The 16,924-nt window shown below is 36.6% G+C and overlaps 3 protein-coding genes across 6 annotated transcripts in view; 1 reads left to right on the forward strand and 2 right to left on the reverse strand.

Moving 5' to 3' along the window:
* The window catches only part of LOC142340576 (uncharacterized), a 200,557-nt gene that overhangs the window by 123,220 nt on the left and 60,413 nt on the right, over positions 1 to 16,924 (forward strand). The window lies entirely within an intron of this gene.
* On the reverse strand, positions 880 to 4,703 carry LOC142341168 (ras-related protein Rab-1C-like). The gene is made up of 2 exons (XM_075392069.1): positions 4,351 to 4,703; positions 880 to 1,522 (listed from the first exon to the last, which is right to left on the reverse strand). The coding sequence occupies exons 1-2, from the start codon at positions 4,643 to 4,645 to the stop codon at positions 927 to 929; spliced, it is 891 nt and encodes a 296-aa protein (XP_075248184.1). The 5' UTR covers positions 4,646 to 4,703; the 3' UTR covers positions 880 to 926.
* LOC142340572 (protein arginine N-methyltransferase 5-like) overlaps positions 13,192 to 16,924 on the reverse strand; it is a 102,388-nt gene continuing 98,655 nt past the window's right edge. The window contains exons 4-6 of the mRNA XM_075391240.1: positions 15,469 to 16,079; positions 14,488 to 15,054; positions 13,192 to 13,664 (exon numbers count right to left, since the gene is read on the reverse strand). Coding sequence (XP_075247355.1) covers positions 13,408 to 13,664; positions 14,488 to 15,054; positions 15,469 to 16,079 — 1,435 coding nt within the window. The 3' untranslated portion in view covers positions 13,192 to 13,407. The remainder of the gene's footprint in view (positions 13,665 to 14,487; positions 15,055 to 15,468; positions 16,080 to 16,924) is intronic.

Consider the following 16,924-nt stretch of genomic DNA (forward strand, 5'->3'; position numbering starts at 1 on the left):
GCCAAGATCTTATCAAGATTTACAAAGTAACGTTGGTCTTTATGTTCTTGACAAGATGTTTCAAGTTTTGCAAGAGATGTCAAGATCATGCATGTCTTATCAAGGTGTATCAAGTTTCGCTTCACAGGGAGCAATAAGCCTGTAATGCGAAAAGCTGCAACATCAATGACACGAGCTAGTAGTATTGTTGTCATTCAAAATACCCAATAATTGATAATTTTAATTCATAATGGCAGATAACAGCGAAAAGTAGAAAATGTAGATATTGTGAAGACAGCAGATAGAATGCAAAGGTGAAGAATTCAAGTGTTAAAATAATTACACATTTACATATATGTACACAATACAATATTGCACAAAGATTAAAATAACAATCTTTACTGATTAACAGAGCTTGCTGATATATAAACCGTGCATTAAAGGTGAGACCTAGCCGAGCAAAGTTAATTTGATGTTCAAAGCTCTCATTAACTTTCATGACCTCGATTTAGAGACCGCAGCAACAACTTGATAGACCTGAAAGAATCAAAATAGAGATTTGTTTTACTGAAAAATGCGACACGGTTGTTATCTCCAACGAGAAGTAATCAAAATCTGAGGCGGAGCCGACTTGTTGAATAACTTCAAAAGGGCAATAGCAACCAATTTTAATCAACTCTCGTTGCGATTACAACAGTTGCATAACTTAGGCAACTCAGTAGTCAATTAAACCAATTTTCTCCTCGGCACTCTTCATATAGCAACATTGGAGAAAAGAATGGCAGAAAAAAGTAACCTAACCCTAAAGCAGAGTTTTATTTTCATCGTCTCAAAAGTTTCAAATTTTCATCGTCTTCATCGAGCGTTACCAATTTATTCTATCGGTAACTTATGCGACTGTTGTAATCGAAACAAACTCGAGGTGATTAAAAGTGCATAGTGTCATGTTATCTGCCACAACAAGATCGATTTGAAATTTGTTGTCTAGTTAGAGTTCCTCTCAAATTAGCGTCCGGTTTCAGCCGAATCTTTCCACTACCGGGTCTCGAACCATTTTCAGTAGCATCGCCATTCTCAACCTCAAAATCTCTTTCCTTATCAGTAATTTCCTGACTCATCAAATCATTGAACAACAAAGCAGCAATTCTATTGAAAAACAAATCAACGTTGATGTTGCATTTAGAAGAAGTTAACCATAACTCAGCGCCGATTTCAATGCAAAAGTCTTTCACTTTCTTTTCCAATTCTTGCAGCTTAAAATTGGCAGATGCTGAAATGGAATCTTGAACTCCTTGGATTAAATCAACTTTGGTGCCGACCACGAAAAACATTGGACTAGATTGATTGTTATGTAACTCCATCATTGAGGAAACTTCCGAATGCCAATTGCGTAATGATTGCACTGGGTTCAAATTGGTGACGTCGAAGGTCAAAATGACAACTTGAGCACCTCTATAGTATCCGTAGGTCAGGGCTTTGAATCTCTCAGATCCGGCTGTGTCCCATAACTGAAGTCTGAATGGCACCGAAAGGATGAGGTAATCTATAATGAGCAATAGCTACATTTCAAAAGTTTATCGCACTCGCACAAACACAATAAAAGACTTCGTTTTACTTGTAGCTACTTCAACGCTCAATATAGCGTTTCAAATGACAGGGGATACGGGTAAAACAAGGTAGAGGTCAGTGGACGAGGGGGGGGGGGGGGGGGGGGTCAATATGACAATATGAATTTGACTCACCAACATTTTCGGTGAATCGTAAAAGAGTCTAGTAATGCGCAAGGTTCTAAGAGAACTGTTTAGCGACTTAGTGCCCTCAGGGCTTTAACTACTTATCCCGTTTTGGAGGACGAAAAGCCAGACGTAATTATCAACCGAAAAGCTGGTAGTACAAAAAATTCATAAAAGAGACCAAAATCATTAATATAATTGCTACAACTTCGTTTCAGAGCAGTTAACAAAAACGCGAGTTCTAAGAGCACTTAAAAGTGCGCGCAAAATCCGTGCAATTGTAATTAAAATTGACAGCCAGAACTAATTCTCATAGACAGTAAAATTTGCTAGCTATAGAAATGACCAACAATAATCCGGAACATTTGTTTAATTGATATTATCGCCCACCCCTGACCAGTTTATATAACCACTTGAGGAAGAAAAGGATGCAAAAAATATAAACCAGTTAAGGTCGGAAAAATTGCTCTCGAATGACAGGCGGCGCCATTCAATTCAGGGGCTGTAGCCTAGATAAAATTTTCTTTATGGGTGCGAAAACCTCAGCCGACTGTAGGATTCGAACCCCGACCTCCTGAGTCCGATTCCGCCACCTCGACGGAGGTATTAACCACCCGGCATTCAGGCCCTTGTCAACGAGTCTCTAACAATCGGGGTTTGTTTGACCAAAAAACTTTATTTCGGAGTGAGAGCAATTGAAGTCACTCAAAAATCAAGAAGTGCGTGAAAAAGTCACTTGTGAAGTCAAAGATCATTTTAGAATAAAAGCTCAGAACAGTCAAGCGAAAAAAACACGTGTTTACAATAATTGCTTCTCATTCGAGAGCAATTACCAAACAGCTGATAGAGTGAGGCAAACATTACACAAGTCTTCGATCACAATTCAAGCAACTTAAAAACCACGCTTCTTACAGATTAAGTTATTAAAGAATAATATTGCCTAAGCACGTATAACTTGCAGAAATTATGACAAAGGCTATTGAAGGCTAACAACTTTGGCTGACAACATAAAAAATTATAAATGCAAACAATATCACGAATTAAAAAATATTAATTTAGAAAATCTTGACAAACCAAACCGCCGCCGAAATTCAATAAAAAAAGCTGAAATTGAACAAGAAATTGATAATCAAATTTTTTTGGCTAGCAGTGAACAAAATTTTTTTAATGCACGGTAAATTGCGGGAAAATACCCGCTATTGATTTCTATACAAATTTGTACAATCATTTTTGTACAAAAACATAGTTTAAGTGCAAAATATTTTGATGTCAATTCGTAATTGGACATAACCCTGTTTCTTAATGAGGGGGATACAGTAGCTAGTATCAAAACCATTAAGCTTTAGAGATGGTAACTGAGACTGCAAAGAAAAAAATTGAGGTACGGAGCATCTAAAACTGGGCTTTATGGGTTTATCCCGTTTCTGAATTCGTTTTTTGGTATTCTTGAATTCGTTTTCCGGTATTGACTCCGTTCACATAAGATTGCTTCGCTGAGCACCTGCTGTTTGACAGCGCTTTGAGTAGAATGAGCTACAAAGAAGAAAAGTCTAGAGAAGTCAACAATATTTCACGCAAATAATTGAACAAGCAGTGAAATACGTTAAAGCCAAACAAATTTTTATTCGACGAAGGAAATAAAACATACCAGGCCAAGTCCTGAAATACAATTCAAAGAACTGACTGAAAAACTAAAAACTAGTGTACAAGATCAGCAAACCTCAGACATAAAGCCAAAAGAAAAATTCTTTTGAGCATTTAATGGCATTGAAATGCTACCAAAACAATGAGAAAGTTACTAGAGACTAGGAAACTGGTCTAAGATTACAGAAAAATGAAAGTGAAAAAATAAAAATTGAAATTTCTCGATTCTTTGTCATACTTCTCATTAAAAAAAATGTTTTATGCGAACACAATTGTAATCACTTGATATCTAACAACTCCCTAAAAAAATGTTTCGAATGCCAACTTAAGGCAATAAAACAAAACAGAAGGCAAAAAATCGCTGAAATTCGCTTCAAAACCAATCCAAAAAATTGACTAAGTATACTGCTCTCCGATACTCCTCTTCCAGTAAAAAAAAGGGCCGCGCCGCTATAATAGCCAGCCGAGAAGATGAGAGGGGCCAATAACCAAATACAACATTTTTCAATTTATTGGCCCTTTTGTTAGTTTGCGATAAACAAAAGCCGACAAAATTGCTCTAGAATTCAGTAACACTAAAGCATTCTCAACTGGTTTTTAGTAATCTTTAGTGGCCTCACGTCTGCATCATCGAAAATTTCGGTTTGTCTGCAACATCGTTTTATTTAAATAATGGGCTGCAACACCCACGGTTGAGCCATAAAACTTTCAGGCGACATTCTGCACTAAAAAACAACCAGTGACAAAACATCAGAAAGGCTTTTTAAATAATTAGAAGTAGCACATATTGAAGCAGAAAATACTGTAATAAGTACCAATAACTTTTTTTCTTTCAACCCCAGATACCAGTATATACCGTTTCATATAGTGAAATGACTCAACTTTTCTAGAATAAAACTGTCAAGCAAAATTTTGCACAAGAACAACACACTGGACTACGACAATTGCTTTAAACTTCATTCGCGCGCAATTAAAAGGTATCAAGTTAACCAACCTAGTAGACAAAAGTCAACTCCAATGGTGGTTTTGTACAAATCAGTGAACTCGTTTCTGAATATCCTGTAAAATAGGCACGTCTTCCCAACTGCAGCATCACCCAGGAGCACAATTTTTGCATTCATTTTAGAATCTGTGGAAGCGTCCTGACCACTACTGCGCATTGAGAGCACCTTATCAGCAGTGCTTTGGGAAAATTTTGATACAAACGGACTTGGTACACATGTATCCAAAGCGCAAGGCATCTTATCCAATGCCACGATTGTAGCGTCACTTTGCGGACTTGATCCCATTGTTGCAACAAAACCTCAGCTCAATGTAGAAATAGAAATAACTTTGCAAGTTGCCATTTTTCCTGAAAACGTAGTATAGTTAGGCAGGTATGCTTATGGCTTCCACCATATCAAATTCACTCCATAGCCTCCGTTATTCTCTACAATTGGATATAAGAAAAACTAAACGTCAACTTTATGCTCTTACGGAACACAAATTAAACTTTGTTAATGAAAACGACTTTGTTAAAAAACACCACCCACTGTTCACTGTCAAATGCTAATGCCAAAAGTATCAGATTCATATGCACAAAAACCGAATGGCGCAGTTTCCGGGATCGCTACATTCTTCATTTTGAAAAAAAATCCTCTCGAACATTTAGTGGACAGAAATGAATGTTGTCGACAAAGTTCGGATCTTCTCCGTTTTCGCCCCCGCTTAGTGGGCGTATATTGCATAATATTTGCCCCCCCCCCCCGGATAAATAAATGAAAAAAAACATTAAAAATCAAAGTCAAAAAGCCGCATGTGAACAAAAAACACTCGCGAGAAAACTAATTTTTGTCCAAAACTCAATTTTCTTACTCTACTTTAAATTGGAGCGAAAAAAATCAAGCCGCAAAAGCACTCGCATTTCCGCTCCACTTCCTGTTTTGGCGTGACGAAAATCATCACTCGAATTTGACTTCAAAAATCATGAAAATGTGTGAACAGATCGTAAAACATATCCGAGACTTGAAGTCTACCAAAGACTTGAAGTCTATCATCCTCACTGATCAATTGAACTGCCTAAAAAACTAACCTTAAATGATAACAGGAAAAATATCAACAGAAAACCAACTGACAAAAACTGATATAGCATCTGATAAAATTCAGTTGGGACTCCAGAAAAAATTATTAAAAAAAACATTTAAAACCTTGTATGAAAAGTAGTTTGCAACAAAAAGCAGCACGTTATCAAACAATTCACTCGCTTATTGAGAAAAAATTTTTCAGACCTAGTTTTCTCGCTCTCTTTCAAAACCGACATGAACAAAACAACCACTCTTTCTTCTCTCTGCTCTTCAATTCGTTCAGCCGTTTGACCCAAAAACTTAGTTTTCACGTGCGGCATGGATTTATACATCCTGCTTTGAATGCACGAAAAAATATCGATCACAAAAGACGCTACACCAATACTCCTCTACTAGCGTAAAACAGACAGCGCCCCAATACAATTCAAATTCTTTTGAATTGTGAAAAAAGGAGAGCACCTAAATAATAGCCGTTGAGAGGCTGACGGCGGCTACTAACAACTAAACCCAGTGACCTTTCTCAGGCAATCTTTAAAAGCAGCTGCAAATTTTACAAATATAAACCACAACAGGTTTGTTGAATCCAACTCGACAGTATCCAAAACAGTGCAACAAATTTAAAAAAAGGCCCTTAGAAGAATCAAGTGCTTTTTCAACGTCAGCAGAATTTTTTTCAACAACCAATGTATGCAAATAGTCACCCTATGCAACAACTTTTTCAGATTTTATTTGGCAGCAGTTTTTGAAAACAGATTTTCGTCAAATCGTTATGACTTATTTGCAAATTGAAGACAAAACTGATCTACAAATATAAAGCTATTAAAATATTTAAAAAAAAACATAGCAGGCAGATAGCCGCGATAGCTTCGAAGATCTGCATAAAAATTCCTTTTCAATAAATGCTGCTATAGCGATGTTATGGTTTGATTAAGAACTTGTATAACTTATTGCTTCTTCCATTAGCTTCTCCTGAAAAACCTTCAATTAGAGTAACATACACTCACTTGAACTTATCGCCTTGAACTAAAGCAAAAAAAGTCAATTTGTGAGTGAGGAAGTCATTTTTGAGAGTTCGGTAAGTCACATGTGACCAAATACTTAATCACTTGAATGAACCACTCCACTAAGAGTGGAAAAGACGTCACGCATGAACGAACGAACCAATAGCAGATTTCCAGTGATTGCGACGTCATATGATCGTATCAAAAATCTTGATGAAATAAAAAAACATAGAAGGGCGTCCCTGACACAAAGAATTTTCATTGACTAAACAAAAAAACTTGACCCAGAATGGACTAAGAATGAATTGGTAAAACCATTTAGAACATAAACAGATCAAAAAATCAAAATAAAAAAATCAATGTCAAAATGACGAATAAGAACAAAAAAAACCATTAGCCAGAAAGCGAATTTTCGTTCAAACACCTGTTTCTCACTCCACTTTTAAATTAGATCGAAAAAACTCTACGCCACAAAACCACTCTCTCTTTCGCAAAAAGGTTTCGACAAAGTTCGTTCTCATTTAATAATCGACTGCAATAGACAAACATAAACGGCAGATTGCCGGAAAATAGCCGCGATAGACGCTTGTGGCGTTACATGAATTGAAACAACTATAGAAATAAAATAGACATATCGACCACCAGTCCTTTAATAGACCACTAGACTTTTTGGGTTAGCTTCGGACTGTCATTTTATGAGAAACATAAGCTCTATAAGGAGAAATCCCTAATAGGGCTTTTTAAAATTAGGATCTTTTCCGTTTGTCCCCCCTCAGCTTAGTGGGCGCATATTATTTGTACCCCCCAGAAGCACGTGCAATATTTGGGGGGGGGGGGGCACAAACGGAAAAGATCCCAAAATTAATATTCGAAATCAAAAACTCAAGACTCTAATATTCAAGAATTAGGGCATATGTTTGGCACTACTTAGATGCACACTATTGACCTTTAATAAGTAAATGTTCATAAAATTTAAAGTTTCATAAGTAATCTCAGAAGTTATTTTTTTGAGTGAGGTAAGTCATTGAAAAAGTCAATTCCAAGAAGTCACGGTAAAACAAAACAAAAATCTGTTAGACGAAGTAAAAAAATTAAGAGCGCTAAAATAGCCGCCTAGAATTGAGGACGCGGCTGTTAAAAAAGCGAAAAAAAATAGTTCTCAGAGAAAACCGAGGAAAGGGAAAAGAAATGAAGGACCAAGTAAAAATTTTCTACCAAAACAGTTGAACATTGAACAAAAGAATCCAGAAAATGCTAAAAAGCTGTTTCTCCGCAATTATTTGGAGCATAAATTTTACTACTGCTTCTGTTCAGGCACTTATCAATCCACCTAGCAAAGCTATCAAACAACAAAAAAAATTCGAAGAACGAATAAAAGAACCCAAACAAATTCGGAAATTTGTACTATTTATAGTGAAAAGTGCCCTCTCTGACCTTCAATGGCACCTTGGGGAATAAAACCTACAAAATAGCTCCAAACGAAATATTGAACAGGAAAAAATATAGCGAGAAGTTTAAAACGAGCAAAAATGTTCAACAAACTTACTAAAAAAAGACCAAAAATCGCTAAGTTCACTTAATCATCTTTAAAAATACAACAACTCGAAATCAATAACTATTATATAGAAACCTAACCAAGCCCCCTAAAACAACTAATTTGAATCACTGAACTCCCCAAATGCTAAAAATGAAAAAAACTGCAAGAAAGCGTACATGGCAAAATGGTAAGTAAAATCAGCTCAAACTGAATCTAAAAAATAATTTTTTTGATTCACATGGTCAAAAAACTTTCAAACGCACTTATACTTAAACGATAGGGTAAACGATTTGGGTAAACGATAGTTTGGGTAAACGATAGAAACATCTTTGACAGAGAAATTTGAGTTTAAACTTCTTTTCTCGCACTCTCATTTCCTGTTTTAAAGACTCGAACAGCATTACCGGCAAAAAAGACGCTCAACTGATACTCCTCTTCGAGTCGTAAAAAAAGACTGCCCCAATACAATTCAAATTCTTTGAATTATAAAAACTAAGAGAAGGCCAATAGTATCACCAGCTTCCGCTTCGCGGCTATTAAACATAACCGACTTAGGTCAAGCCAATTGCTCTCAAACGACCGGCGATTAGTTGGCTTCGTCAGTAGCTAGCCACGATTTAGAGAGGCTAGCGTTAGCTTGATTCAACTTTTAGTTTTCAAGCTTTGTTAGTAAACAAATCAAAAAACTGATAATTTAAAAATTTGCAAAAAACTGCAAATTTAAAAGAACAGCTTCCAGACTTCGCAGTAAAAATGTTCAAAACTACTCTTTTCTTTCTGGATTTATGTCAAGAAATCCATCTGCAGAATTGAAAAATTTTTGCCAGTAGTGATCGTTAAACTAGACAAAAACATTCAAAAATTTTTGAAAACAATCGCACATTATAAAATCCTGATGAAATTCAAGATATTAAAATCTTCAAAACCATTTCATTGTCTCAGGAGACAATCCAGTATGCCTATTTCAAGCTTTAAATAGTTCCACTGGCTCATAGAGATCCAAAAACTTGATAATTTTCGGAAAATTTGAAAAAAATTTATCAAAAAAAACTAAAGCTGGAGTCATTAAAAAAAATGATAACCATTCCATTAACTCTAGAAACTATGCGACAGCTTATCATGACGCCTTGGAGGAGGTCCCTAGGACCCTGGTCACGGAAAAAAATGATAAATCCGAAGGGATTAAAAAACTTGAAAAAATTGCAAATATTTTTTTAAAACCGCTGATAATAAAATATTGAGAAATATTCCATTACATCTAGAAGAAATGCAGTAACCTATAATTAAACCCTAGGAGGTTTTGTGGCTCTTGAGATTGGAAAAACCAAAAAATGACAAAAAATTTAAAACTTGAAAAAAATTAGAAGTTGCATAAAAAAACCGCCAAAATTTGTGATAACAAATTTGTATTTAATCAATGGCCAGAAAAATTTTTCAATAACCTATTATCAAACCCTAACGGAAAATTTCTGTTGGGCTGAAATCTGAATAATGAGAAGCAAATTTTGTAAAAAAAAATGCTCTAACATTCGTGGTGTTGAATTCTTGAAAAACAATCCATTACATTTAGAAACTACAAAGTAACATATTTTCAAACCCTAGAGGAGGTTTCTCGGCTCTTCAGATTAGAGAAACCTAAAAACCGAATAAAAAATTTCAAAAATCTTAAAAGTGCAAGTTTTAGCAAAAAATGATAAACATAACCGACTAACGTCGGGCGAATTGCTCTCAAACGACCAGCGAGCGGTTGACTTCATCAACAGCTAGCCACGGTTTAGTGGGACCAGTTTTATCTTGATTTGACAAAAACTTTTAGTTTTCTAGTCTTTTTAGTTAAAAAAATCAAATAAAAACCTGATATTTTAAAAATTTATTTTGCAATGAAAATGTTCAAAACTATTTTGTCTCTGAAGTTATGTCAGGGAATCCATCTAAAAGACTTGAAAAGCTTCGTTGGCCAGTAATGATCGCTAAATTCCTGCTAAAATTCAAGATATTAAAATATTCAAAAACATTCCATTGTCTCAAGAGACTATCCAGTATCCCTATTTTAAGCTTTAAATAGTTTCACTGGGTCATCGAGATCCATGAACTTGGAACAAAAAAATTTTCTGAAAATTTGAAAAATTAAATTTTATCAAAAAATTGCTGAGCTGGAGTCATTAAAATACTGATAACCATTCCATTGACTCTAGAAACTATGCATTCGATTATCATCAAGCCTTAGATGAGGTCCCTATGACCCTGGTGCCAATAAAAATAAAAAAGAAAAAATTTAAAACTTGAAAAAACTGCAAATTTATTTTAAAAATTGCTTATAGTAAAATCCTGAAAACCATTCCATTACATCTAGATGCAATGCAGCAACCTATAATCAAATCCTAGAGGAGTTTATGTGGCTCTTGAGGCTGGAGAAACCTATAAAATGACAAAGTTTTATAAAAAAAAATCGCTAAAATCTGTGATATTAAAAAAAATGAAAGCTATCCCACGCAAAAATAAGATATTTTCAGTAACTTAATATCAAAACCTGAAGGACGTTTTATGGCCCATGCGTCTGCAAAGACGTGAATGAAAACTAAAAGTCAAACATTGAAAAAATTTGCACGTTTTGTCAAAAAAATGCTAAAAATTGTGATTTAAAATGTTAAAACCATGCCACTACCACTAAACTATGCAGTAACCTATTATAAAACCCTAGACAAGGTTCCTTGACAACTAGGGCTGAAAAAACGCAAAAAAGGATGAACGTTTTCAAAAGCTTGAAAAAATTGTGAAAATTAGTATAAAATTGCGTGTTTTTAGCGATCTGTTGTTCGAACGTAATCACGGAGGGGGGGGGGGGGGGGGGGTGCGCAGCGCACTGCAGGAGGGGGAGCGGGCTGATGGGGAGGGAGGGGCTGGGCAACAGTGGGGTGGGGGGCAATAGTGGTGGGGGGGGTCAACAGCGGGAGTGTCTTTAACCTCTAAGAACCGCCCTTCACACCATAAGTATAAGTCTCCAAAAGTCTGAGCTGAACAAGAGCTGAAAGGCTCTAAGAGCACTTAATGCCCTCTGGGCGCTACCTGTTCATCCCGTTTTTGAGGACAAAAAGTCAAAAGCGTCAGGTGAAAAATCGGTCAAGCGAAAACTCGTATAAAAAACGACCGACAGGACTAATATAATTGCTAAAAACTTCGTTTGAGAGCAATCAAACATACCCGGCAGATTGCCGGAAACTAGCCGCCTATTTTCAAAACCGAAAGGAAATTGCTTGGCTCTTGAGGCTGAAAAAATTTAAAAAAAACTACAAAAAATTTTTAAAAAACTTGAAAAAGCATTTTTTTTTAAATTGCTAAAATTTGCGACTTTAAAAAAGTTGAAAAACTACCCCACGCCCATTAGAAATTTTTCAGTAATTTATTATCAACCCCCTGAGGATGTTTTTTGTCCCCTGGATCTGGAAAGACCTGAATAAGGAAAAAAATGTCAAAAAATTTGAAAAAATTGCACGTTTTGTCAAAAAATTGCTAAAATTCGTGACGTTAAATTGTTGAAACCATTCCATTACCACTAGAAACAATGCAGTAATCTATTATCAAATCCTAGAGGAGGTTCTTTGACACCTAGGGCTGATATATTTTAAAAAATGTCAAAATTTTTCGAAAAGGCTTGAAAAAAATGCAAAAAAGTATAATTTTGCGTTATTTAGCAAGCGGTTGTTCGTCAGTAGCTAGCCACGGAGGGGGGGGGGGGGGGGGGGGTTGGGGTGCACCGGGGGCAGGTTGGGGGGGCAACACGGGTGGGGGGGCAACAGCGCGGTGGGGGGGCAATAGGGGGGGTCAACAGTGGGGGTGTCTTCAACCTCTAAGAACCGCCCTTCACAGCATAAGTATAAGTATAAGTCTCCAAAACAGTTTGAGCTGAAACAGAGCTAAAAGGCTCTAAGAGCACTTAATGCCCGCTGGGCGCTACCTGTTTATCCCATTTTTGGGGACGAAAAGTCAAAAGCGTCAGACGAAAAACCGGTCAAGTGAAAAATCGCGTAAAAAAAGACCGACAGGACTAATATAATTGCTACAAACTTCGTTTGAGAGCAATTAAAAATTTTCAAATTAAAAAATTGAAAGCTGTTCCATGGCGAAAAGAATTTTTCAATAACTTATTATCAAACCGTTAAGAAAGTTTTCTCGCCCCTGCGTCTTGAAAAACGTGGATAATGAAAAATAAATGTCAAAAAAATTGAGTTGAGAAAATTTTCAGTAGTGGGGTGGGTGAGCAACATCGCGGTGGGGGGGGGGGGGGTGCAATCGGTGGGGGGGGGGAGTCAACAGTGGGGGTGTCGTCAACCTCTAAGAACCGCCCTTCACTACATAAGTATAAGAATCCAAAACAGTTTGAGCTGAAACAGAGCTGAAAGGCTCTAAGAGCACTTAATGCCCGCTGGGCGCTACCTGTTTATCCCATTTTTGAGGACGAAAATTCAAAAGCGTCAGATGAAAAATTGGTCTAGCGAAAAATCACATAAAAAAGACCAACAGGACTAATATAATTGCTACAAACTTGGTTTGAGAGCAATTAATAATTCAAGACTTTTGAATATCGAACCGTATGCAATGTCCAAACCTCACTTAAGTCTAAAGATTAGGTTCCAGATTCTTTTCCCTGTCAAATTTTACGTAGCCCGCTTTTGTCGGTTTCTATCACACAAGGAGTTTAGACTGAACTAATCAAACCGTTTTTTCTTCTGGTACACTTTTTTCTTCTGGTACGTCTTCCGGTACACTTTTTGAAGAATTGCAGACAAAAGAAACATTAGAGAAGCATACCGTTTTTTTAATACATAATTAGGTAAGGATTGATCTTGGATATAACATCGTGTCGCTTCTGAATGCAGTCGTGATAAGCCAGAATAATTCTACAGGGCGCTAAGCAGTAATTTACATCTGGTCTACTTCTCAGTAAATATATCTGAACTGATGGTGAGCAGCTAACGTCTTACACTCAGATTCGCAACAGTCAGCAAGTTCTCATACTCCATTGAATTCGAAATGTCATCTTAACAGTATGAGCTATAAATAAGTCTTTTCTCTTTGAGCTCGTTAATTATATGAATCATAACTTAGGTCTATCCGCATAACAAAATCTCGTTTTCGGACCACTGAACTACCTATCAAATGTGCATTAAGTAATTAGGAGAATAAAAAATAACCCGAACTTGATCAAAGCAACGCGTCCACGAGACAGAGGAAAAGACAGTAACAAAAAGTCAACTCTCAAAAACAACTTTTCCATTGTTTTTAGCAATGTTCAGCTTCAACACTTTAGCTTTAACTTTTGCACACATTTGATGTAAATCACTTTATATACAACCGGGGCGAAGTCTATAATTACCCATAATCATATTAATAACAACTATTTTCAATATTCACAACTTCAAATACGAGCTTGCACTTATTTGATTGCAACTTCATTTTCCAATAAAATACGATTTGCCTCGTGCATTGTGTATAGAAGTTGCATTAGGCTGCGACACACACCATTCGTACCACACTTTGTGTGCATCTTCGCATCTCCAGAAGTGAACAGATATCTTTTCACCTTTATTCACCCGGATGTGTTGCTTGAGAGGGAACAGAATTGGGAACCAGCTGAACATTCCCTCCGAGTGTGTGTCAGGGTTGATGCTGAAGGATACATCTTTGTAGAGAACGGTGTCGAAGTATCCTGAAAATTGACACATTTTGAAAGCATTAATTTTAGGACGCTATCAAAATTCAGTGAACATTCCCATAAAAATTCCAAAAATTCCCATCGTTAGGAATGTACTTCAGCCCGTTTTGATCCATAATTTTAAATTTGATCAAGACTTTCACCTAATTGAAGAAAACATAAACCAACTAACGTATAACGAATTGCTCTCGAACGAATGACGAGGAAAACATTTTACAGGGGGGGGGGTGTGGTGGCACATGTTAGAGAAATTTTATGGTGCAAAAACTTCTGACTAGGGAGGGGTTCCAACCCGGGACCTCTTGGATAAGAGTTGCGGGCATTAACCATTCTTCGTTCGAGAGCCATTAATGAAAGCAATTGGAAAACTTTTGACAGGTTGATTCAGACAAGCTTTGATCTTCAGTATATGACAAAAGACATTAGGTTACTGTACTGCAGCTTTCCGGCGACTATTAATAATATTTCGCATCTAAGATATATGCTGACAAAAATATTCGACTCAAATTAAGTATAGCAATATCTCTTTTCCCAACAACAATTGTTGACATTCTTGAAAGTATTCAAGAGTTTCAAAAAACAGTTCAAACTTGATTTGGAAAGTAGTACTCATGATAAAAGCGGAGCTAAACAAAGTCATCCTTCAGAAATCACAAGGTCAACACGAAAATAATTTTTTCTAAATTAAGAATTTTTAATTTTTTTAAATCTGATTAGATTCTCCAGTATAAAAAACACGATTACAATAATTGCCTCAGACTTCGTTTAAGAGCAATTAAAAACTGAACAAAGAGCAAAATTTTGATTTCAAGCTTACCTGCAATTCCTGTGATGACTGACGTTGCTTTGGACTCAAATTCAACAACATCCTGTCTTCTGTTGTCAATTTTCTCACTCCAGTTAGGATGTTCATACGTGAATAAAGGCTTCACGTCACCAAGCGGTGTGAAGTTAACCAGTCTCACCACATAAGGTGTTTCCAGGCTATGATCAGTCGCCTTATCCAGCTCTCGGCTATGTACACACTCGACATGCAGGACGTGGCTTGATATAGGCGATATGTAGGATGTATAGCTTGATGGAATGCTAATGGCGTCTGGTTTCAAAAGACTAACAGCTCCGTCCAGACATTCCGGAGAAAGTTCGTTGTCACCGAATGAACCCAAAAGTTCACTAACAATTATGTCAGCTTTGTCGACAGAGTCAGCGTCTCGCATATCTGAAGCGATGAGGCGGACTTTATCGTTCCACATGTGTTTCAGTTTATATTCGAGGGTCAGTAGTGAATTCGGGTTCTTCTCAACGGCATACAATACGTAATCTTCATAATCTTCTAATTTGGCAGCTTCAATACAGCATGTCACTAATGGTCCTCTACCTGCCCCTAAAATCGGTAGAAAATAAGTTTACTACTTTTTATATAAAAACAAATATGAAATAATTAATCCAAACCGCTCAACAAAGTTTCGAAGGAAATTTTCTGATGCAGTTTAAAGTCACTTCCTCCGCAGAAAATCCAGCCTCAAATTTTTCCACACTAGTAACTTCAACAAGTAATTTCCAGCAATATCTGATTTTTATAATAAACTGTCGTACAATGAAAATAGTTGGCCAATACAATGACACTTGGCCAGTGGTTATGATTACCTAACCTCATATAATAGATCTTTCATTTTCGGCCACTACAGCAAAACAAACATGCAATTAACAAACCATCCATTAATCCACGTTATAAGCCACCACAATCCTAAAAATCAGTTGAAAGGTGATAATTTACTTTTTAAACTCTCAGACGTACCTAATACCATCAAAACCAACGGCCTTGACGGGTATTGTTTCCTTTTGTCTCTTATAGCCAACTGGACCGCTTCCTGGTACTTGGGATACTTGACCGGGTCTTTCTCGAACACCTCGTACGTTTGCGATTCCAAATTATCGGCCAATGGTTGCAGCGGAACTTGCAGATAGTTCTCATAACCGAATGCGAAGTCTTCAATAGAATCAAAAGGTTCTCGTTTACCATATAAATGATTGAGGTATTGGTAATACGCGGTAGTGTTTGATTGACGCGGCGATGAGCTAATTTCTTGCAAGTCTTTTCCAGTAGAAACTACAAATTGCAAATTGGGAAAATATGTAAACAATCTGCAAATATAATGTTGATGAGCTTGGGAGAGAACAGGAAAGCCGCTTTTGTTTGTCATAAAAACAGATGTATCAATGAAAAGAGCTTTGATTGGCTCCCCAATCCAATTCTGCCACACGCTTTCACTTGAAGGCAAATCTTCCGTGATTCGCAGAAGTACTCCGAGGCGTTTATTGAAAGCATTGACAGTTCTAAATTCATCCCAAAGTTTCCATGATCTCATATCTTTTGTGTACTCGTCCTCTGTATCTGCGTGGTCACCACTAAAACAGACAAGTTGACGAATCTGCAAAGTTTTAATACTGAGTTCGAACGTCGACATCAAAATTTGGAACAACAAAAAGTTAACAGTGAGTTTGTCCGCAACATGAGTGCAAAAAACTATAATATTTTATTGCAAACTTTCACGGCCTCCAAGATCATTGAAGACTTCATGGCTACATCAGAAGACATTACTTTTTGAACCTTTGACTAAAAGCTTAAATACTTAAAGCGCTCTCATAATTTATTGAAACCATTGGATAGGAAAATAAAGACAACAAGAAACATACCCGGCAGATTGCCGGAAAATAGCCGCCGTTGATTCCAATAAGCATGATTGGGATTGAAAGGATAGAAAATACTGAAAAAAAAGATATTTGTACAAAAACATTTTTTAAGTCCGATTTATTTTGATGGCATTTCGTAGTTGAACATAACGTACATCTGTTTCTTAGAGAGAGGCTACAGGGGCTACTATCAAAACCAATAAGCATTAGAGATGGTAACTAAGACTTATAGGAACGACGTTCAAATAGCGGGCATCTAAAATTGGGCTTTATGGGTTTATCCCGTTTCTATTTCTGACTTCAATTTTTTATACCGACTCTGTTCATTTTGAATTGCTTTGCTTAGCAACTGATGTTCAAATTCACTTTTAGCAGAATGAGAGAAGAGAGAAACTAGCCTAGAGAAGTCAAAAAGATTTCACGCAAAATGTCGAAAAAGCGGCAAAATGGTAAAGCGAAAAAAAGTTTGACGAAGTAAAAAAACATAGCAGGACAAGTCCTGACGTACAATTCAAAGAATTTTCATTGACTAAACGGAAAACTAGACCTTGAACGGACTA

This window comes from Convolutriloba macropyga, chromosome 6 (genome assembly GCF_964194025.1).
Source record: "Convolutriloba macropyga chromosome 6, txConMacr16.3, whole genome shotgun sequence".
Taxonomy (NCBI): domain Eukaryota; kingdom Metazoa; phylum Xenacoelomorpha; order Acoela; family Convolutidae; genus Convolutriloba; species Convolutriloba macropyga.

What these genes read in the sequence shown, in the direction of transcription:
- LOC142341168 (XM_075392069.1), bottom strand. Translation starts at nt 4,645, where the DNA reads ATGGGATCAAGTCCGCAAAGTGACGCTACAATCGTGGCATTGGATAAG. An exon ending in AGTTGACTTTTGTCTACTAG is followed by an intron (nt 1,523 to 4,350) that starts GTTGGTTAACTT and finishes TGCTCATTATAG; the next exon opens with ATTACCTCATCCTTTCGGTG.